Source organism: Hyla sarda, chromosome 3 (genome assembly GCF_029499605.1).
Source record: "Hyla sarda isolate aHylSar1 chromosome 3, aHylSar1.hap1, whole genome shotgun sequence".
Classification (NCBI taxonomy): Eukaryota; Metazoa; Chordata; class Amphibia; order Anura; family Hylidae; genus Hyla; species Hyla sarda.
Window position 1 is genome coordinate 446,538,341 of NC_079191.1, and position 24,723 is coordinate 446,563,063.

Consider the following 24,723-nt stretch of genomic DNA (forward strand, 5'->3'; position numbering starts at 1 on the left):
TAACTACTATAATACTGCTCCTATATACAAGAATATATCTACTATAATACTGCTCCTATATACAAGAATATAACTACTATAATACTGCTCCTATATACAAGAATATAACTACTATAATACTGCTCCTATATACAAGAATATAACTATTATAATACTGCTCCTATATACAAGAATATAACTACTATAATACTGCTCCTATATACAAGAATATAACTACTATAATACTGCTCCTATATACAAGAATATAACTTCTATAATACTGCTCCTATATACAAGAATATATCTACTATAATACTGCTCCTATATACAAGAATATAACCATTATAATACCACCTCCTATATACAAGAATATAACTACTATAATACTGCCTCCTATATACAAGAATATAACTACTATAAAATACTGCTCCTATATACAAGAATATAACTACTATAATACTGACTCCTATATACAAGAATATAACTGCTATAATACTGCTCCTATATACAAGAATATAACTACTATAATACTGCTGCTATATACAAGAATATAACTACTATAATACTGCCTCCTATATACAAGAATATAACTACTATAATACTGCTCCTATATACAAGAATATAACTACTATAATACTGCTCCTATATACAAGAATATAACTACTATAATACTGCTCCTATATACAAGAATATAACTACTATAATACTGCTCCTATATACAAGAATATAACTACTATAATACTGCTCCTATATACAAGAATATAACTACTATAATACTACTTCTATATACAAGAATATAACTACTATAATACTGCTCCTATATACAAGAATATAACTACTATAATACTGCTCCTATATACAAGAATATAACTACTATAATACTGCTCCTATATACAAGATTATAACTACTATAATACTGCTCCTATATACAAGAATATAACTACTATAATACTGCTCCTATATACAAGAATATAACTACTATAATACTGCTCCTATATACAAGAATATAACTACTATAATACTGCTCCTATATACAAGAATATAACTACTATAATACTGCCTCCTATATACAAGAATATAACTACTATAATACTGCTCCTATATACAAGAATATAACTACTATAATACTGCTCCTATATACAAGAATATAACTACTATAATACTGCTCCTATATACAAGAATATAACTACTATATTACTGCTCCTATATACAAGAATATAACTACTATAATACTGCTCCTATATACAAGAATATAACTACTATAATACTGCTCCTATATACAAGAATATAACTACTATAATACTGCCTCCTATATACTAGAATATAACTACTATAATACTGCCTCCTTTATACTCTTGGCTCGGTTTTCCGCTCTCCCGGCTCCGCTCACTGGGGATCAGCCTCTTACAAGTGAAGTGTTGGTTGTTTGGCTCAGTATCTTATCGGTATGAGAGGGGTCATCTTATCGGTATGAGAGGGGTCAGGCCTCAGATGGCGGCACGTGGAGGGATGGACTCTCTGGAGGATGACTCACTAAGTGCTGGGGCCCGGTCCCTGGTTCCTCCGGATGACGTCCCATCGATCCCCGTCCTCCATCTCATTAATGAACGTCTTTCCTATCTGATTCCTCTCTCTTATATACAAGACTCCTGACGCCTCCTATTAACCCCTGAGCTCCTGACTTATTCCCTGGTATTAGGTGAAGATGTCGGAATAACATTTGGTATTTATTAACATTCGCCTCCTTCTCTCCCTTCGTTGACTTTTGTTAAACTTCATTTAGAAGCCTTATTCATTCCCCCGTGTTTCGTGTTATTTTTCACATTAAGTTAAACGTGAAAAAAAAATTATAATTGTTTCAAAATCCACTGGAGCCAGAAAGTTATACAGAATTGTAAATGACCTCTATATAAAAATCACCATCCTTCCATTACTTACCAGATGCTGTATGATCCACAGGAAGTTGTGTAGTTCTTTCCAGTCTGACCACAGTGCTCTCTGCTGACACCTCTGTCCATGTCAGGAATTGTCCAGAGAAGGAGAGGTTTGCTATGGGGATTTGTTCCTACTCTGGACAGTTCCTGACATGGACAGAGGTGTCAGCAGAGAGCACCATGGTCAGACTGGAAAGAAGTACACAACTTACTGTGGAGCACACAGCAGCTGATAAGTACTGGAAGGATTAAGATTTTTTAAATGGAAGTAATTTACAAATCTGTATTACTTTCTGGCACCAGTTGATTTGTAAACCTTTTTTCCTCTTCGGAGTACCCCTTTAAAGTGACCTTCTTAGTATTACTTCCTAACTGTTGATCTTCCAGGTGTTGCAAAACTACAACTCCTAGCATGCCCGGACAGCCGTTGGCTGTCCGGGCATGCTAGGAGTTGTAGTTTTGCAGCATGTGGAGGACCACCAGGTGAGACCAGGTTAGGACTGTAATGCATGATATTATCTGACAATAAGAATGGTCTGCTGCAAAGCATCATGGTCCCAAAGTGAAGAGGGTTTCTATGCATTGACCTTACATGAGCCAGCCCGGTCCTAGTCGTTGTTTGTTTATAACTTTTACTATTGGGACAATGTTTTTGACTACTGATCGAACATCACTATTAGAGATGAGCGAACTTACAGTAAATTCGATTCGTCACGAACTTCTCGGCTCGGCGGTTGCTGACTTTTCCTGCATAAATTAGTTCAGCTTTCCGGTGCTCCGGTGGGCTGGAAAAGGTGGATACATTCCTTGGAAAGAGTCTCCTAGGACTGTATCCACCTTTTCCAGCCCACGGGAGCACCGGAAAGCTGAACTAATTTATGCAGGAAAAGTCATCAACTGACGAGCCGAGAAGTTCGACGAATCGAATTTACTGTAAGTTCGCTCATCTCTAACCACTATATATACAGACATGTGCACAATATGGCTGCCTGTGAATGTGAATACGGGGGAGGGTTAATTTATTGGCGTGTGGATGCAACTTTGGGCGGTTGGTTTCTTGGGCGGTTGTTTTTTTTTTTGTTTTTTTTTAGATGATGGGTTTGTTTCTTATATGGAGAGTTGGCTTCTCAGATCGCAATTTGGTTTCTTGGATGGTGAGTTGGTTTCTTGGATGGTGGGTTGGTGTCTTGCATGGTGGGTTGGTTTCGTGGATGGTGGGTTGGTTTCTTGGATGGTGAGTTGGTTTCTTGGATGGTGAGTTGGTTTCTTGGATGATGAGTTGGTTTCTTGGATGGTGGGTTGGTTTCTTGGATGGTGAATTGGTTTCTTGCATGGTGAGTTGGTTTCTTGGATGGTGGGTTGGTTTCTTGGATGGTGGGTTGGTTTCTTGGATGGTGGGTTGGTTTCTTGGATGCTGGGTTGGTTTCTTGGATGGTGGGTTGGTTTCTTGGATGGTGGGTTGGTTTCTTGGATGGTGGGTTGGTTTCTTGGATGGTGGGTTGGTTTCTTGGATAGTGAGTTGGTTTCTTGGATGGTGGGTTGGTGTCTTGCATGGTGGGTTGGTTTCTTGGATGGTGAGTTGGTTTCTTGGATGGTGAGTTGGTTTCTTGGATGGTGGGTTGGTTTCTTGGATGGTGGGTTGTTTCTTGGATGGTGGGTTGGTTTCTTGGATGGTGAATTGGTTTCTTGGATGGTGAGTTGGTTTCTTGGATGGTGGGTTGGTTTCTTGGATGGTGAGTTGGTTTCTGGGATGGTGGATTGGTTTCTTGGATGGTGGGTTGGTTTCTTCGATGGTGAGTTGGTTTCTTCGATGGTGAGTTGGTTTCTTCGATGGTGAGTTGGTTTCTTAGATGGTGGGTTGGTTTCTTGGATGGTGGGTTGGTTTCTTGGATGGTGGGTTGGTTTCTTGGATGGTGGATTGGCTTCTTGGATGGTGGGTTGGCTTCTTGGATGGTGGGTTGGTTTCTTGGATGGTGGGTTGGCTTCTGAGATGGTGGATTGCTTTCTTCTATGAGAGTTTCTTTCATAGATGGTGGATTGCTTTCTTCTATGAGAATTTCTTTCTTAGATGGTGAATTGCTTTCTTCTATGAGAGTTTCTTTCTTAGATGGTGCATTGCTTTCTTCTATCAGAGTTTCTTTTATAGATGGTGGATTGCTTTCTTCTATGAGAGTTTCTTTCTTAGATGGTGGATTGCTTTCTTCTATCAGAGTTTCTTTTATAGATGGTGGATTGCTTTCTTCTATGAGAGTTTCTTTCATAGATGGTGGATTGGTTTATTCTATGAGAATTTCTTTTTTAGATGGTGGATTGCTTTCTTTGATGAAAGTTTTTCTTAGATGGTGGATTGCTTTCTTCGATGAGAGTTTCTTTCTTGATGGATTGCTTTCCTCTATGAGAGTTTCTTTCTTAGATGGTGGATTGCTTTCTTCTATGAGAGTCTTTCTTAGATGGTGGATTGCTTTCTTCTATGAGAGTTTCTTTCTTAGATGGTGGATTGCTTTTTTCTATGAGAGTTTCTTTCTTAGATGGTGGATTGCTTTCTTCTATGAGAGTTTCTTTCATAGATGGTGGATTGCTTTCTTCTATGAGAGTTTCTTTCTTAGATGGTGGATTGCTTTCTTCTATGAGAGTTTCTTTCTTAGATGGTGGATTGAATTCTTCTATGAGAGTTTCTTTCATAGATGGTGGATTGCTTTCTTCTATGACAGTTTCTTTCATTGATGGTGGATTGCTTTATTCTATGAGAGTTTCTTTCATAGATGGTGGATTGCTGTTTTCTATGAGAGTTTCTTTCATAGATGGTGGATTGGTTTATTCTATGAGAGTTTCTTTTTTAGATGGTGGATTGCTTCCTTCTATGAGAGTTTCTTTCATAGATGGTGGATTGCTTTCTTCGATGAGAGTTTCTTTTTTAGATGGTGGATTGCTTTCTTCTATGAGAGTTTCTTTCTTAGATGGTGGACTGCTTTCTTGTATGAGAGTTTCTTTCATAGATGGTGGATTGCTTCCTTCTATGAGAGTTTCTTTTATAGATGGTGGATTGCTTTCTTCTATGAGAGTTTCTTTCTTAGATGGTGGATTGCTTTCTTCTATGAGAGTTTCTTTCATAGATGGTGGATTGCTTTCTTCTATGAGAGTTTCTTTCATAGATGGTGGATTTCTGTTTTCTATGAGAGTTTCTTTCATAGATGGTGGATTGGTTTATTCTATGAGAGTTTCTTTCTTAGATGGTGGATTGCTTTCTTCTATGAGAGTTTCTTTTTTAGATGGTGGATTGCTTTCTTCTATGAGAGTTTCTTTCATAGATGGTGGATTGCTTTCTTCGATGAGAGTTTCTTTTTTAGATGGTGGATTGCTTTCTTCTTTGAGAGTCTTTTTTAGATGGTGAATTGCTTTCTTCTATGAGAGTTTCTTTCTTAGATGGTGGACTGCTTTCTTCTATGAGAGTTTCTTTCATAGATGGTGGATTGCTTCCTTCTATGAGAGTTTCTTTTATAGATGGTGGATTGCTTTCTTCTATGAGAGTTTCTTTTATAGATGGTGGATCGCTTTCTTCTATGAGAGTTTCTTTCATAGATGGTGGATTGCTTTCTTCTATGAGAGTTTCTTTTATAGATGGTGGATTGCTTTCTTCTATGAGAGTTTCTTTTATAGATTGTGGATTGCTTTATTCTATGAGAGTTTCTTTTATAGATGGTGGATTGTTTTCTTCTATGAGAGCTTCTTTCTCAGATAGTGGATTGGTTTCTGGATGGTGGGTTGGTTCCTTAGATGGTGGATTACTTTCTTAGATGTTGGGTTGGTATCCTGCATGATTTGTTCTTTGGGTGGTAGGCTTCACTATATGTTGACTGTTAGCTTCATTCATTAGATGGTAGATGGGTTCAATGGGAGACGGGTAGACTTCTTGAATGGTTGATTTGTTACTTGACAGGTGGTTTGCTCTCTTGTTTGGTGAATTCACAGGTTCTTGAAATATATTTGAGTTAAGTAGTGTGAATACGCATTACAGAGCTTATAAATGTGCCCTGCACCCCTTCCCTCCAGATCTAGATGAACCCATTTTAACCATTCACCAGACCATCAGTGATGTACGAGGAAGCTTCTATCAGGAGAAGACTGTGTTCCTTCGATGTACTGTCAGCTCTAACCCACCCGCTCGCTTCATCTGGAAACGGGAGAAGGAGACTCTGTCACACAATCAAGACAATGGCGTAGACATCTACGAACCGCTCTACACACAGGTAAAGCCCCATTATATGATTCATCTCATCCCTATTTTAGCTTATAAGTAATTTGATTATATCTGCTTAAAATTTCCTTAAATGGACAAATTCAGAAAAACTGGTAGTAGATACTGCAGGTCAGGTCTACACATCAGTCATGTGGTTTAGCTCCTTACATAGGGCTGCCTGATACCTGTGATGATACAGTAAAAGGTTTCATTTGGAGAAATGTAATACATTTTGTATCAAATCAAAAGTACCTTTTTCCATTGTGATATTTTAGTAAATGTGACTCCCTGCGTTGGATACATTATTAGTAAATGTGACTCCCTGCTTTGGATACATTATTAATAAATGTGACTCCCTGCTTTGGATACATTATTAGTAAATGTGACTCCCTGCTTTGGATACATTATTAGTAAATGTGACTCCCTGCTTTGGATACATTATTAGTAAATGTGACTCCCTGCGTTGGATACATTATTAGTAAATGTGACTCCTGATTTGGATACATTATTAGTAAATGTGACTCCCTGCTTTGGATACATTATTTGTAAATGTGACTCCCTGCTTTGGATACATTATTAGTAAATGTGACTCCCTGCTTTGGATACATTATTAGTAAATGTGACTCCCTGCTTTGGATACATTATTAATAAATGTGACTCCCTGCTTTGGATACATTATTAGTAAATGTGACTCCCTGCTTTGGATACATTATTAGTAAATGTGACTCCCTGCTTTGGATACATTATTAGTAAATGTGACTCCCTGCGTTGGATACATTATTAGTAAATGTGACTCCCTGATTTGGATACATTATTAGTAAATGTGACTCCCTGCTTTGGATACATTATTAGTAAATGTGACTCCCTGCTTTGGATACATTATTAGTAAATGTGACTCCCTGCTTTGGATACATTATTAGTAAATGTGACTCCCTGCTTTGGATACATTATTAGTAATGTTGACTCCCTGCTTTGGATACATTATTAGTAAATGTGACTCCCTGCTTTGGATACTTTTTATACATATGTACTATGTGGCTATACAAACAGATGTAGCAAAGCTGAATTTGTAATAAAGGTTTGTTGTCTGTACTGGAATAAGTGGGTGCAGGTAACACAGTAATGTAATATCACAGCCCAGTGTTGCACATGACAAACTCCACTATGTTACATCTGTAGGTATTGGCGATCATTATAGCGCTTCATATAATGAATTATTGAGTTTCCCGTACTCCTCTAATCTGCGGTATAACTCACTACTAGTAATGATAAGGGATGACTCACAAAGTCCATCAATCAATAAGCTTTGTAGATGCTCTTGGGCTCTAAGTTACGTGAAGTCATCACTCGCCATCTCCACTGACTGATCTATCACAGCTTTTCATGTAGCAGATGAGAAATGGTTAAATGATGCATCTGAAAACGATAAAAGACAAATATGAGGCCCCAGCTGTGGTGAACAGAGGATCCAGCCGCTCATTGGATGATCATTCAGTAATTTAGACATTTTGTGGCGTCCAGATGACCTGAGGTTTTGATGGTCGGTGCTTTACACTGAAATGTAGAAGCTTAACCTGTGGACTGAGGAGCTAAAGGGAAGTCTAGGACCTGAGGAGCTGTCCACATGCTAAAGAGTAGTCTAGGACCTGAGGAGCTGTCCACATGCTAAAGTGAAGTCTAGGACCTGAGGAGCTGTCCACATGCTAAAGTGAAGTCTAGGACCTGAGGAGCTGTCCACATGCTAAAGTGAAGTCTAGGACCTTAGGAGCTGTCCACATGCTAAAGAGTAGTCTAGGACCTGAGGAGCTGGTTACATACTAAAGAGTAGTCTAGGACCTGAGGAGCTGTCCACATGCTAAAGTGAAGTCTAGGACCTTAGGAGCTATCCACATGCTAAAGAGTAGTCTAGGACCTGAGGAGCTGTTCACATACTAAAGAGTAGTCTAGGACCTGAGGAGCTGTTCACATACTAAAGAGTAGTCTAGGACCTGAGGAGCTGTCCACATGCTAAAGTGAAGTCTAGGACCTGAGGAGCTGTCCACATCCTAAAGTGAAGTCTAGGACCTTAGGAGCTGTCCACATGCTAAAGAGTAGTCTAGGACCTGAGGAGCTGGTTACATACTAAAGAGTAGTCTAGGACCTGAGGAGCTGTTCACATACTAAAGAGTAGTCTAGGACCTGAGGAGCTGTCCACATGCTAAAGTGAAGTCTAGGACCTGAGGAGCTGTCCACATGCTAAAGTGAAGTCTAGGACCTTAGGAGCTGTTCACATACTAAAGAGTAGTCTAGGACCTGAGGAGCTGGTTACATACTAATGAGTAGTCTAGGACCTGAGGAGCTGTTCACATACTAAAGAGTAGTCTAGGACCTTAGGAGCTGTCCACATGCTAAAGTGAAGTCTAGGACCTGAGGAGCTGGTTACATGCTAAAGTGAAGTCTAGGACCTTAGGAGCTGTTCACATGCTAAAGAGTAGTCTAGGGCCTGAGGAGCTGTTCACATACTAAAGAGTAGTCTAGGACCTGAGGAGCTGTCCACATGCTAAAGCGAAGTCTAGGACCTAAGGAGCTGTCCACATGCAAAAGTGAAGTCTAGGACCTGAGGAGCTGTCCACATGCTAAAGTGAAGTCTAGGACCTGAGGAGCTGTCCACATGCTAAAGTGAAGTCTAGGACCTGAGGAGCTGTCCACATGCTAAAGTGAAGTCTAGGACCTTAGGAGCTGTCCACATGCTAAAGAGTAGTCTAGGACCTGTGAAGCTGTTCACATACTAAAGAGTAGTCCAGGACCTGAGGAGCTGTTCACATGCTAAAGTGAAGTCTAGGACCTAAGGAGCTGTCCACATGCTAAAGTGAAGTCTAGGACCTGAGGAGCTGTCCAGATGCTAAAGAGTAGCCTAGGACCTGAGGAGCTGTCCACATACTAAAGAGTAGTCTAGGACCTGAGGAGCTGTCCACATACTACAGAGTAGTCTAGGACCTGAGAAGCTGTGTAGATGCTAAAGAGTAGTCTAGGACCTGAGGAGCTGTCCAGATGCTAAAGAGTAGGCTAGGACCTGAGGAGCTGTCCACATACTAAAGAGTAGTCTAGGACCTGAGGAGCTGTCCACATACTACAGAGTAGTCTAGGACCTGAGAAGCTGTGTAGATGCTAAAGAGTAGTCTAGGACCTGAGGAGCTGTCCAGATGCTAAAGAGTAGCCTAGGACCTGAGGAGCTGTCCTGTCCAGGTGTTGAGGAGCTGTCCAGGATCTGAGGAGCTGTCGATGGGCTGAGGAGCTGTCGATGGGCTGAGAAGCTGAGGAGGTGTCGGGCTGAGGAGCTGTCCAGGATCTGAGGAGCTGTCCAGGGCCTGAGGAGCTGTCGATGGGCTGAGGAGCTGTCCAGGAGCTGAGGAGCTGTCCAGGAGCTGAGGAGGGTCGGGCTGAGGAGCTGTTCAGGATCTGTCCAGGTGCTGAGGAGCTGTCCAGGAGCTGAGGAGCTGTCCAGGAGCTGAGGAGGGGTCGGGCTGAGGAGCTGTCCAGGAGTTGAGGAGCTGTCCAGGTGCTGAGGAGGTGTCCAGGTGCTGAGGAGTTGTCGTGGGCTGACGAGCTGTCCAGGAGCTGAGGAACTGTCCAGGAGCTGAGTAGCTGTCTAGGGCTGAGGAATTGTCCAGGTGCTGAGGAGCTGTCCAGGTGCTGAGGAGCTGTCCAGGTGCTGAGGAGCTGCCCAGGTGCTGAGGAGCTGCCTAGGTGCTGAGGAGCTGTCTAGGTGCTGAGGAGCTGTCTAGGTGCTGAGGAGCTGCCCACGTGCTGAGGAGCTGCCCAGGTGCTGAGGAGCTGTCTAGGTGCTGAGGAATTGTCCAGGTGCTGAGGAGCTGCCCAGGTGCTGAGGAGCTGTCTAGAGCTGAGGAATTGTACAGGTGCTGAGGAGCTGCCCAGGTGCTGAGGAGCTGCCCAGGTCCAAGATGATGTGGTATAATCCCTGTTAATAATTCAATAATCTTTGTATTCAGCACCTGGACAGCTCCATATCTTACAGAACTGACATTGTATTAGTTTCATACTATATAATTTTTTTTTTTTACTATTGAGGAACACCTGAAAAAGACCCCTGGATATTACTCAAAAATTGGTTAGATGTTCCCCAAAATGCAGGAAAACCCTTTATTACAATATGGTGGGAGAGAGAAGATATAGGGAACCATTGGAAAGTCTGCGACATGTAGCAGACATGGTGCGCCAGTCTGCGACACGATGCAACATTTTTTCCCGACGGACCCGATGTGGATTCTCCCAAACCCGAAAAAGGGGCGTAACCCGACATTTCTGAGCTTTCCCACGTATTTCTAAATTTGTTGAATTGTTGTGGATTTTTTCCCGACAACTCAGAGGAGTTGGAAACCAAAACCAACAAAACCCACGTGCGACAAACAGGATGCGACATATTAATAAATACCAGGGAAAAAAGCAGTCGGGTAAGAAAGCAAGATAGACTTACAACCCGATTTTCTAAGTAAATTAGGGCCATTATCTGAGCTGAGCTATGGACGGCTCCTCGCTCTGTAGACTATAGAAGCCTGTATTCAGTATATGGACGGCTCCTCGCTCTGTAGACTATAGAAGTCTGTATTCAGTATATGGACAGCTCCTCGCTCTGTAGACTATAGAAGTCTGTATTCAGTATATGGACGGCTCCTCGCTCTGTAGACTATAGAAGTCTGTATTCAGTATATGGACAGCTCCTCGCTCTGTAGACTATAGAAGTCTGTATTCAGTATATGGACGGCTCCTCGCTCTGTAGACTATACAAGTCTGCATTCAGTATATGGACGACTCCTCGCTCTGTAGACTATAGAAGTCTGTATTCAGTATATGGACAGCTCCTCGCTCTGTAGACTATAGAAGTCTGTATTCAGTATATGGACGGCTCCTCGCTCTGTAGACTATAGAAGTCTGTATTCAGTATATGGACGGCTCCTCGCTCTGTAGACTATAGAAGTCTATATTCAGTATATGGACGGCTCCTCGCTCTGTAGACTATAGAAGTCTGTATTCAGTATATGGACGGCTCCTCGCTCTGTAGACTATAGAAGTCTGTATTCAGTATATGGACGGCTCCTCGCTCTGTAGACTATAGAAGTCTGTATTCAGTATATGGACAGCTCCTCGCTCTGTAGACTATAGAAGTCTGTATTCAGTATATGGACGGCTCCTCGCTCTGTAGACTATAGAAGTCTGCATTCAGTATATGGACGACTCCTCGCTCTGTAGACTATAGAAGTCTGTATTCAGTATATGGACAGCTCCTCGCTCTGTAGACTATAGAAGTCTGTATTCAGTATATGGACGGCTCCTCACTCTGTAGACTATAGAAGTCTGTATTCAGTATATGGACGGCTCCTCGCTCTGTAGACTATAGAAGTCTGTATTCAGTATATGGACGGCTCCTCGCTCTGTAGACTATAGAAGTCTGTATTCAGTATATGGACGGCTCCTCGCTCTGTAGACTATAGAAGTCTGTATTCAGTATATGGACAGTTCCTCGCTCTGTAGACTATAGAAGTCTGTATTCAGTATATGGACGGCTCCTCGCTCTGTAGACTATACAAGTCTGCATTCAGTATATGGACGACTCCTCGCTCTGTAGACTATAGAAGTCTGTATTCAGTATATGGACAGCTCCTCGCTCTGTAGACTATAGAAGTCTGTATTCAGTATATGGACGGCTCCTCGCTCTGTAGACTATAGAAGTCTGTATTCAGTATATGGACGGCTCCTCGCTCTGTAGACTATAGAAGTCTATATTCAGTATATGGACGGCTCCTCGCTCTGTAGACTATAGAAGTCTGTATTCAGTATATGGACGGCTCCTCGCTCTGTAGACTATAGAAGTCTGTATTCAGTATATGGACGGCTCCTCGCTCTGTAGACTATAGAAGTCTGTATTCAGTATATGGACAGCTCCTCGCTCTGTAGACTATAGAAGTCTGTATTCAGTATATGGACGGCTCCTCGCTCTGTAGACTATAGAAGTCTGTATTCATTATATGGACGACTCCTCGCTCTGTAGACTACAGAAGTCTGTATTCAGTATATGGACGGATCCTCGCTCTGTAGACTATAGAAGTCTGCATTCAGTATATGGACGACTCCTCGCTCTGTAGACTATAGAAGTCTGTATTCAGTATATGGACGGCTCCTCGCTCTGTAGACTATAGAAGTCTGTATTCAGTATATGGACGGCTCCTCGCTCTGTAGACTATAGAAGTCTGTATTCAGTATATGGACGGCTCCTCGCTCTGTAGACTATAGAAGTCTATATTCAGTATATGGACGGCTCCTCGCTCTGTAGACTATAGAAGTCTGTATTCAGTATATGGACGGCTCCTCGCTCTGTAGACTATAGAAGTCTGTATTCAGTATATGGACGGCTCCTCGCTCTGTAGACTATAGAAGTCTGCATTCAGTATATGGACGACTCCTCGCTCTGTAGACTATAGAAGTCTGTATTCAGTATATGGACAGCTCCTCGCTCTGTAGACTATAGAAGTCTGTATTCAGTATATGGACGGCTCCTCGCTCTGTAGACTATAGAAGTCTGTATTCAGTATATGGACGGCTCCTCGCTCTGTAGACTATAGAAGTCTATATTCAGTATATGGACGGCTCCTCGCTCTGTAGACTATAGAAGTCTATATTCAGTATATGGACGACTCCTCGCTCTGTAGACTACAGAAGTCTGTATTCAGTATATGGACGGCTCCTCGCTCTGTAGACTATAGAAGTCTGTATTCAGTATATGGACAGCTCCTCGCTCTATTGACTATAGAAGTCTGTATTCAGTATATGGACGGCTCCTCGCTCTGTAGACTATAGAAGTCTGTATTCAGTATTTGGACGGATCCTCGCTCTGTAGACTATAGAAGTCTGTATTCAGTATATGGACGGCTCCTCGTTCTGTAGACTATAGAAGTCGGTATTCAGTATATGGACGACTCCTCGCTCTGTAGACTATAGAAGTCTGTATTCAGTATATGGACGGCTCCTCGCTCTGTAGACTATAGAAGTCTGTATTCAGTATATGGACAGCTCCTCGCTCTGTAGACTATAGAAGTCTGTATTCAGTATTTGGACGGATCCTCGCTCTGTAGACTATAGAAGTCTGTATTCAGTATATGGACAGCTCCTCGCTCTGTAGACTATAGAAGTCTGTATTCAGTATATGGATGGCTCCTCGCTCTGTAGACTATAGAAGTCTGTATTCAGTATATGGACGGCTCCTCGCTCTGTAGACTATAGAAGTCTATATTCAGTATATGGACGGCTCCTCGCTCTGTAGACTATAGAAGTCTGTATTCAGTATATGGACGACTCCTCGCTCTGTAGACTATAGAAGTCTGTATTCAGTATATGGACGGCTCCTCGCTCTGTAGACTATAGAAGTCTGTATTCAGTATATGGACGACTCCTCGCTCTGTAGACTATAGAAGTCTGTATTCAGTATATGGACGGATCCTCGCTCTGTAGACTATAGAAGTCTGTATTCAGTATATGGACGGCTCCTCACTCTGTAGACTATAGAAGTCTGTATTCAGTATATGGACGGCTCCTCGCTCTGTAGACTATAGAAGTCTATATTCAGTATATGGATGGCTCTTCGCTCTGTAGACTATAGAAGTCTGTATTCAGTATATGGACGGCTCCTCGCTCTGTAGACTATAGAAGTCTGTATTCAGTATATGGACGACTCCTCGCTCTGTAGACTATAGAAGTCTATATTCAGTATATGGACGGCTCCTCGCTCTGTAGACTATAGAAGTCTGTATTCAGTATATGGACGGATCCTCGCTCTGTAGACTATAGAAGTCTGTATTCAGTATATGGACGGCTCCTCGCTCTGTAGACTACAGAAGTCTGTATTCAGTATATGGACGGCTCCTCGCTCTGTAGACTATAGAAGTCTGTATTCAGTATATGGACAGCTCCTCGCTCTATAGACTATAGAAGTCTGTATTCAGTATATGGACGGCTCCTCGCTCTGTAGACTATAGAAGTCTGTATTCAGTATATGGACGGCTCCTCGCTCTGTAGACTATAGAAGTCTGTATTCAGTATATGGACGGCTCCTCGCTCTATAGACTATAGAAGCCTGTATTCAGTATAAGGACGGCTCCTCGCTCTGTAGGCTATAGAAGTCTGTATTCAGTATATGGATGGCTCCTCGCTCTGTAGACTATAGAAGTCTGTATTCAGTATATGGACAGCTCCTCGCTCTATAGACTATAGAAGTCTGTATTCAGTATATGGACGGCTCCTCGCTCTGTAGACTATAGAAGTCTGTATTCAGTATATGGACGACTCCTCGCTCTGTAGACTATAGAAGTCTGTATTCAGTATATGGACGGCTCCTCGCTCTATAGACTATAGAAGCCTGTATTCAGTATAAGGACGGCTCCTCGCTCTGTAGGCTATAGAAGTCTGTATTCAGTATATGGATGGCTCCTCGCTCTGTAGACTATAGAAGTCTGTATTCAGTATATGGACGGCTCCTCACTCTGTAGACTATAGAAGTATTTATTCAGTATATGGACGGCTCCTCACTCTGTAGACTATAGAAGTATTTATTCAGTATATGGACGTCTCCTCGCTCTATAGACTATAGAAGTCTGTATTCAGTATATGGAAGGCTCCTCACTGGAAAAGTCACACAAGACACATCTCATGGTGGAGAAAAGTCACACAAGACACATCTCATGGTGGAAAAAGGTCACACAAGACACATCTCATGGGTGGGAAAAGTCACACAAGACATATCTAATGGGGAAAAGTCACACAAGACACATCTCATGGGTGGGAAAAGTCACACAAGACACATCTCATGGTGGGGAAAAGTCACACAAGACACATCTCATGGGGGAGGAAAGTCACACAAGACACATCTCATGGTGGGGAAAGGTCACACAAGACACATCTCATGGTGGAGAAAAGTCACACAAGACACATCTCATGGAGGAGAAAAGTCACACAAGACACATCTCATGGTGGGGAAAAGTCACACAAGACACATCTCATGGTGGAGAAAAGTCACACAAGACACATCTCATGGTGGGGAAAAGTCACACAAGACACATCTCATGGTGGGGAAAAGTCACACAAGACACATCTCATGGTGGGGAAAAGTCACACAAGACACATCTCATGGTGGAGAAAAGTCACACAAGACACATCTCATGGTGGGGAAAAGTCACACAAGACACATCTCATGGTGGGGAAAAGTCACACGACACATCTCATGGTGGAGAAAAGTCACACAAGACACATCTCATGGTGGGGAAAAGTCACACAAGACACATCTCATGGTGGGGAAAAGTCACACAAGACACATCTCATGGTGGGGAAAAGTCACACAAGACACATCTCATGGTAGAGAAAAGTCACACGACACATCTCATGGTGGGGAAAAGTCACACAAGACACATCTCATGGTAGAGAAAAGTCACACAAGACACATCTCATGGAGGAGAAAAGTCACACAAGACACATCTCATGGTGGGGAAAAGTCACACAAGACACATCTCATGGTGGAGAAAAGTCACACAAGACACATCTCATGGTGGGGAAAAGTCACACAAGACACATCTCATGGTGGGGAAAAGTCACACAAGACACATCTCATGGTGGGGAAAAGTCACACAAGACACATCTCATGGAGGAGAAAAGTCACACAAGACACATCTCATGGTGGGGAAAAGTCACACAAGACACATCTCATGGTGGAGAAAAGTCACACAAGACACATCTCATGGTGGGGAAAAGTCACACAAGACACATCTCATGGTGGGGAAAAGTCACACAAGACACATCTCATGGTGGGGAAAAGTCACACAAGACACATCTCATGGTAGAGAAAAGTCACACGACACATCTCATGGTGGGGAAAAGTCACACAAGACACATCTCATGGTGGGGAAAAGTCACACAAGACACATCTCATGGTGGGGAAAAGTCACACAAGACACATCTCATGGTAGAGAAAAGTCACACGACACACCTCATGGTGGGGAAAAGTCACACAAGACACATCTCATGGTGGAGAAAAGTCACACAAGACACATCTCATGGTGGGGAAAAGTCACACAAGACACATCTCATGGTAGAGAAAAGTCACACAAGACACATCTCATGGTGGGGAAAAGTCACACAAGACACATCTAATAATGGAGAAAAGTCAAACGACACATCTCATGGTGGAGAAAAGTCACAAGACACACCTCATGGTGGGGAAAAGTCACACAAGACACATCTCATGGTGGAGAAATAGAAAGGAGCTGTCTCCAGACCTTCACAACCTTAATATAACAATGGCTTTGGTTACTGACACATTTCTAAGCTTTTGAATGTCCAGGTGAGCACTGCTGGGGCCATAAAAGACGATCATTTCACTATAAATTTGAGCAATGAAAAGGAGATTAATCAGAAGAATTGTCTAAGAGCCAAGGACACTTGTGGAGGCTTAGCAAGTACTGTTGTCTCCAAGAGAACAATAACTAGGAAGAAGAATGGTGACGTGTTCTACACTTATTTTACTTGCTGTATGTATATATATATATATATATATATATATATATATATATATATATAGAAGAAAGAACAAGGTCCGGCACTAGGTTGCAGGTAAAAACTTCTTATTCCTTTATTTCAAGATTCTGCAGTACAGGGTAGAAAGTCTGACGCTTTTTGCTAAAGAGCTTAATCGCTCTTTAGCGAAACACGTCAGACTTTCTACCCTGTACTGCAAAATCTTGAAATAAAGGAATAAGAAGTTTTTACCTGCAACCTAGTGCCGGACCTTGTTCTTTCTTCTACAAGTGAGTAGCCGGAGGCGGTACCGGCCGGTCTACAGCACAGGTGGCGAGGTGAGCGTGCACGGGGTGAGCGACTCACAAATCAGCCTTGATATATATATATATATATATATATATATATATAATCTCAGTATTTATGGACTCCAACTTCAATACAAAAGAGAGAAAAACGCAGCACACAAAAAGTGTCTCAGGTGCAAAAAAAAGTGCAATTTATTCCATCTTAGCAAGGCATGCCTGGAGATGGTGGTGTGAGACTAACAAAACGTTGCATTTTTTATACCTTGCTAAGATGGAATAAATTGCACTTTTTTTGCACTTGAGACACTTTTTGTGTGCTGCGTTTTTTTCTCTTTTGTATATATATATATATATATATATATATATATATATATATATATCAAGATCCTGACCCTGCAGGGTGGACATTATTTACATTGTAACAATTGGATGATCTCTGTATCGGGTGAATTCCCGGCGCATGTTGTGTTGAGTCCATCTTTATCCGGCAGGTTCTTTCATCTTCCTCTGATCTCCTGGAGATTCTCTTCTTCCTCTCGGGGGATGTCGTTCGGGCAGCGATAGGCGATGTATAAATAGGTGTTGTCTGGAGGGTAATGGTCCGGAGCTAACAGCCAAATCCAAACATTGTTCTTCACATAACAGAGACGTCCGGCTCCTCTGTGCATCCATCACCTCCAGATCCATATGGAGCGATGATTGTGAATACAGGGGGGGCCCCGGGCTCCTGACGGCTGATAGATCCTATTACACCACATTATTCTGACTCTTCAGGGAAACGGTCGGGTCCGCTCTTCATTATCCACAACAGAAATGGTTACAGAGATGTCAGACTTTATTATTGTAGAAGATCTCAATTATGTGAAGAGGATTTATTATTATTGACTGTTGTCGACTAGACTATTGGATTCGGTGTACCCCCCCACCCCCCATCACCCCCCCCCCCTCCCCACTCCATATGCCCATTGATTACTGGTTACACAGAGCCTCCATGTTATACCAGGATCCTTAGAACTATCCAGAACGTTCTGTTTCCTGCTGTTCTAGAATAGATATGTCTGACCATCCTAAAGCTGCCACCGCTGCCCCCAATGGGTGACATTGACTATAGGATCAGGATTTGTTATTTCTGCAGATCATTTCCATCCTTCATCTCTACCCTTGAACTGATTATCTCATCTCCTGTGAGTTCTATCTCACATCTCCGGTGCATTATATACTTCTACTGTAATAGTATTGAAATTCTTCTTTTATAACGCTGTTTTATCTGTGCACAGCCTGCGTGGACATGTCCCTAGAAAATTCACTTTTATCAGTTCTCACAGATGTGCTCAGAATTTCTATCAGTCTTTTGTTGTCTTGGAACAACTAAAGATCAAGAGCTTCAGGTCAGGAAGAAGAGAATGGAGTAATTACACGGCTACAGTACAGGAGAGATTCAGGGCCACAGCCATGGGGTAGAATCCGAGACAACACATCGTCCGGTACTCGCTCTAAAGATGGTCATACACCTGAGGAACATGTAAGCAGACCACTTGGTGATCATAGATGGGAGATGTTTGTTGGCCGGTAGAATAGTTGTTGGCCGGAGACCTGATACTTGATGACAGAAAAATCACTTGTTGGCCATAGACCTGATATACATGTTGTCCATAGACCTGAGATACATGTTGGCCATAAACCTGAGATACATGTTGACCATAGAACTGAGATACATGTTGACCAAAAACATAAGATACATGTTGGCCATAGACCTGAGATACATGTTGGCCATAGACCTGAGATACATGTTGGCCATAGACCTGAGATACATGTTGGCCATAGAACTGAGATACATGTTGGCCATAGACCTGAAATACATGTTGGCCATAGACCTGAGATACATGTTGGCCGTAGACCTGAGACACATGTTGGCCGTAGACCTGAGATACATGTTGGCCATAGACCTGAGATACATGTTGGCCATAGAACTGAGATACATGTTGGCCATAGACCTGAAATACATGTTGGCCATACAACTGAGATACATGTTGGCCATAGACCTGAGATACACGAAGGCCATAGACCTGAGATACATGTTGGCCATAAACCTGAGATACATGTTGGCCATAGAACTGAGATGCATGTTGACTATAGACCTAAGATACATGTTGGCAATAGACCTGAGATACATGTTGGCCATAGACCTGAGATTCATGTTGGCCATAGAGCTGAGATACATGTTGGCCATAGAACTGAGATATATGTTGGCCATAGAACTGAGATACATGTTGACCATAGACCTGAGATACATGTTGGCCATACAACTGAGATGCATGTTGGCCATAGACCTGAGATACATGATGGCCATAGACCTGAGATACATGTTGGCCATAGACCTGAGATTCATGTTGGCCATAGACCTGAGATACATGATGGCCATAGACCTGAGATACATGTTGGCCATAGACCTGAGATACACGTTGACCATAGACCTGAGATACACATTGGCCATAAAGCTGAGATACACATTGACCATAGACCTGAGATACATGTTGGCCATAGACCTGAGATACATGTTGGCCATAGACCTGAGATACATGTTGGCCATACACCTGAGATACATGTTGGCCATACACCTGAGATATATGCTGGCAATAGACCTAAGATACATGTTGGCAATAGACCTGAGATACATGATGGCCATAGATCTAAGATACATGTCGGCCATAGACCTGAGATACATGTTGGCCGTAGACCTGAGATACATGTTGGCCATGGACCTGAGATACATGTTGGCCATGGACCTAAGATACATGTTGGCCATAGACCTGTGTATCGCCGGTGTTTATTTAAAGTATTTAATGGCTTAAGTAGGTCTGTCTATGAAATTAGAAGAATATAGCATTATCCATGGCACATGGTGGGTTGGGCGCATACAGAATGCCTCGGGGCAAATTCTTATGGACCAGATAGGACCCATGTAATCTTACCTAGAGGCCCTCCTTCTTCTATAAGCTCTGGGTATCCTCCTATCTGCCCCCCTCTTACAGTAACTCCGTAGTATTTAAGCTGATTGAAAAATTAGACTTTAAATTACTGAGTTAAAAAGATTTAGATAAATTCAGCTTGTCTCTGACTTTCTGAGAGATGAGATTCCGGGGAAAGTTCTTCTCGCCTCCTGAAGTCTGATGAGCGATGGAGAAACATTTAGAGAGAATTCATTTTGGGCTGAACCAAGTGTCTCCCCGGTGCCCTCTCCGCTTCCTGCAGATCTGGCCTCTGCCTATTCTTCCCTCTGTCTTATTAATCACCTCTTAATATCATAACTCTACATGCGTCCTGTATAGATCAGACAGCCAATCGATATCCGCCGCTGCCAACCCTATTACCACGTCTAATGAAGCTCCACTTCCTGCAGTAAATTAAGATCTTCTTCCTGACGACGATAATGGGATTGGATTTGTGGGAGAGGAAAGTTTCTCTGCAGTCTAACAAGTCATCACGGAGGAACCTCCGAAGATCCGGGGCCGCGTCCAATCCATTATCAGCCGGCCAAGAAAATGTCACTTGTCATTCATAACCCGTCAGGACGAGCGTCTCCTGTCAGACCTAAAGCAGGCAGAATAAATGAGGATCTCCGGGAGAGAACAGAGACACATCCATCTTATGGCACATGAGCTGAAGGTCGGGATTCTCCTTTAGAGCCTCGTATTCTAGGTACAGGAGGATTTACAGGGGTGAGAGTACTGCCAGGCCTGTGCTCTGCATTATACAGCACCAGGGTATACATGGAAATGATGGCGGGGGACAGGTATACAGATGTAGCATTTAACCCAGAAGCTTCATGTTACTGCTCTGATAGAAAACTCCAGATACCAGTTGTCTCCAAACTGTGGACCTCCAGATGCTGAAAACTACAACTGCTGCACCTTCTGTCACCCCCCTCCTGCTGCACCTCCTGTCACCCCCTCCTGCTGCCTCTCTTGTCACCCCCCTAGTGCTGCCCCTCCTGTCACCCCCCCTACTGCTCCTCCTGTTACCCCCTTTCTCCTGCTGTACCTCCTTTTACAGCCCTCACTCTCCCTCCATAAACTGTCCCAGCTGCCTCTTAGATAACTGTGGACCAAACCAATGTACAGTCACTACCTACAATAATGGACTGATCCAATGTACAGTCACTACCTACAATAATAGACTGATCCAAAGTACAGTCACTACCTACAATAATGGACTGAACCAATGTACAGTCACTTCCTACAATAATGGACTAATCCAATCACTACATACAATAATGGACTGATCCGACGTACAGTCACTACCTACAATAATGGACTGATCCAATGTACAGTCACTACCTACAATAATGGACTGATCTAATGTACAGTCACTACCTACAATAATGGACTGATCCAATGTACAGTCATTCCCTACAATTATGGACTGATCTAATGTACAGTCACTACCTACAATAAAGGACTGAACCAATGTACAGTCACTTCCTACAATAATGGACTGATCCAATCACTACATACAATAATGAACTGATCCAATGTACAGTCACTACCTACAATAATGGACCGATCCAATGTACAGTCACTACCTACAATAAAGGACTGAACCAATGTACAGTCACTTCCTACAATAATGGACTGATCCAATCACTACATACAATAATGGACTGATCCAATGCACAGTCACTACCTACAATAGTGAACTTATCCAATGTACAATTACTTCCTACAATAATGGACTGATCCAATGTACAGTCACTTCCTACAATAATGGACTGATCCCATGTACAGTCACTACCTACAGTAATGGACTGATCCAATTTACAGTCACTACCTACAATAATGGACTGATTCAATGTACAGTCAGTTCCTACAATAATGGACTGATCCAATGTACAGTCACTAACTACAATAATGGACTCATCCAATGTACAGTTACTACCTACAATAATGGACCGATCCAATGTACAGTCACTACCTACTATAATGGGCTTATCCAATATATAGTCACTACCTACAATAATAAACTGATCCAATGTACTGTCACTACCTACAATAATGGACTGATCCAATGTACTGTCACTACCTACAATAATGGACTGATCCAATGTACAGTCACTACCTATAATAATAAACTGATCCAATGTACAGTCACTACCTACTATAATGGACCGATCCAATGTACAGTCACTACCTACAATAATGGACTGATCCAATGTACAGTCACTACCTACTATAATGGACCGATCCAATGTACAGTCACTACCTACTATAATGGACTGATCCAATGTACAGTCACTACCTACTATAATGGACAAATCCAATGCACAGTCACTACCTACAATAATAAACTGATCCAATGTACAGTCACTACCTATAATAATAAACTGATCCAATGTACAGTCACTACCTACTATAATGGACCGATCCAATGTACAGTCACTACCTACAATAATGGACTGATCCAATGTACAGTCACTACCTACTATAATGGACCGATCCAATGTACAGTCACTACCTACTATAATGGACTGATCCAATGTACAGTCACTACCTACTATAATGGACCGTTCCAATATACAGTCACTACCTACAATAATGGACTGATCCAATGTTCAGTCACTACCTACAATAATGGACTTATCCAATGTACAGTCACTACCTACAATAATGGACTGATCCAATGTACAGTCACTACCTACTATAATGGACCGATCCAATGTACAGTCACTACCTACTATAATGGACTGATCCAATGTACAGTCACTACCTACTATAATGGACCGATCCAATGTTCAGTCACTACCTACAATAATGGACTGATCCAATGTACAGTCACTTCCTACAATAATGGACTGATCCAATCACTACATACAATAATGGACTGATCCAATGTACAGTCACTACCTACAATAATGGACTGATCCAATGTACAGTCACTACCTACAATAATGGACTGATCCAATGCACAGTCACTACCTACAATAATGAACTCATCCAATGTACAATTACTTCCTACAATAATGGACTGATCCAATGTACAGTCACTTCCTATAATAATGGACTGATCCCATGTACAGTCACTACCATAGACTTAGAATCCGGAGGATAAGGGATCTGGGGGATAAAGGATCCGGAGGATAAGGGATCCGGGGGGATGAAGGATCTGGAGGATAAGGGATCCTGGGGATGAAGGATCCGGAGGATAAGGGATCCTGGGGATGAAGGATCTGGAGAATAAGGGATTAAGGGATCCGGGGGATGAAGAATCTGGAGAATAAGGGATCCTGGGGATGAAGGATCCGGAGGATAAGGGATCCGGGGGGATGAAGGATCTGGAGAATAAGGGATCCGGGGGATGAAGGATCTGGAGGATAAGGGATCCGGGGGGATGAAGGATGGGGAGGATAAGGGTTCCGGGGATGAAGGATCTGGAGGATAAGGGATCCTGGGGATGAAGGATCTGGAGGATAAGGGATACGGGTGATGAAGGATCTGGAGGATAAGGGATCAGGGTGATGAAGGATCTGGAGGATAAGTGATCCTGGGGATGAAGGATCTGGAGGATAAGGGATCCGGGGATGAAGGATCTGGAGGATAAGTGATCCTGGGGATGAAGGATCTGGAGGATAAGGGATACGGGGATGAAGGATCTGGAGGATAAGTGATCCTGGGGATGAAGGATCTGGAGGATTAGGGATCCGGGGATGAAGGATCTGGAGGATAAGGGATCCTGGGGATGAAGGATCTGGAGGATAAGGGATCCGGGTGATGAAGGATCTGGAGGATAAGGGATCCGGGGATGAAGGATCTGGAGGATAAGGGATCCTGGGGATGAAGGATCTGGAGGATAAGGGATCCTGGGGATGAAGGATCCGGAGGATAAGGGATCCGGGTGATGAAGGATCTGGAGGATAAGGGATCCTGGGGATGAAGGATCTGGAGGATAAGGGATCCGGGTGATGAAGGATCTGGAGGATAAGGGATCCGGGTGATGAAGGATCTGGAGGATAAGGGATCCGGGGATGAAGGATCTGGAGGATAAGGGATCCTGGGGATGAAGGATCTGGAGGATAAGGGATCCTGGGGATGAAGGATCCGGAGGATAAGGGATCCGGGGGTTGGTTCCTCCCATCATCCATCATGTCTTCTGGTTCAGTCACTTAGCCGGCCTGGTGTTCTGGGGATTATTATGTGATCTTATTACAGACTGGTCAGTGTAGATACAGATGAGATACAGTATAAAGGGTAGATACAGATGAGATACAGTATAAAGGGTAGATACAGATGAGATACAGTATAAAGGGTAGATACAGATGACATATAGTATAATGTGTAGATACAGATGAGATACAGTATAAAGTGTAGATACAGATGAGATACAGTATAATGTGTAGATACAGATGAGATACAGTATAAAGTTTAGATACAGATGAGATACAGTACAATGTGTCAGGCTTATTGTCCCAAGGTCAGCGCCTGCGGTGGTCATGTGATCGTGAAATCGATCGGTTATGTCTGAATTGTAGAGAAGAGGCTGAGAGCAGTTGGCAGAGGCTGGATAGGTAATGGATTAGTTATGTCTTGATTTGAATTTAATGGACGATCTATAAAATGGGCCTAGAATTAGATGTCACCACCACATGGCAGGCTTAGATACATCAGCTCACAGCACATGACAGGCTTAGATACATCAGCTCACAGCACATGACAGGCTT

At 42.6% G+C, this 24,723-nt stretch overlaps 1 protein-coding gene across 3 annotated transcripts in view; it reads left to right on the forward strand.

Annotated features, from left to right (window-relative positions):
- The window catches only part of MDGA1 (MAM domain containing glycosylphosphatidylinositol anchor 1), a 429,239-nt gene that overhangs the window by 215,765 nt on the left and 188,751 nt on the right, over positions 1-24,723 (forward strand). For all 3 annotated transcript variants that reach the window (XM_056568671.1, XM_056568670.1, XM_056568672.1), the window contains exon 4: positions 5,964-6,160. In XM_056568671.1, coding sequence (XP_056424646.1) covers positions 5,964-6,160 — 197 coding nt within the window. The remainder of the gene's footprint in view (positions 1-5,963; positions 6,161-24,723) is intronic.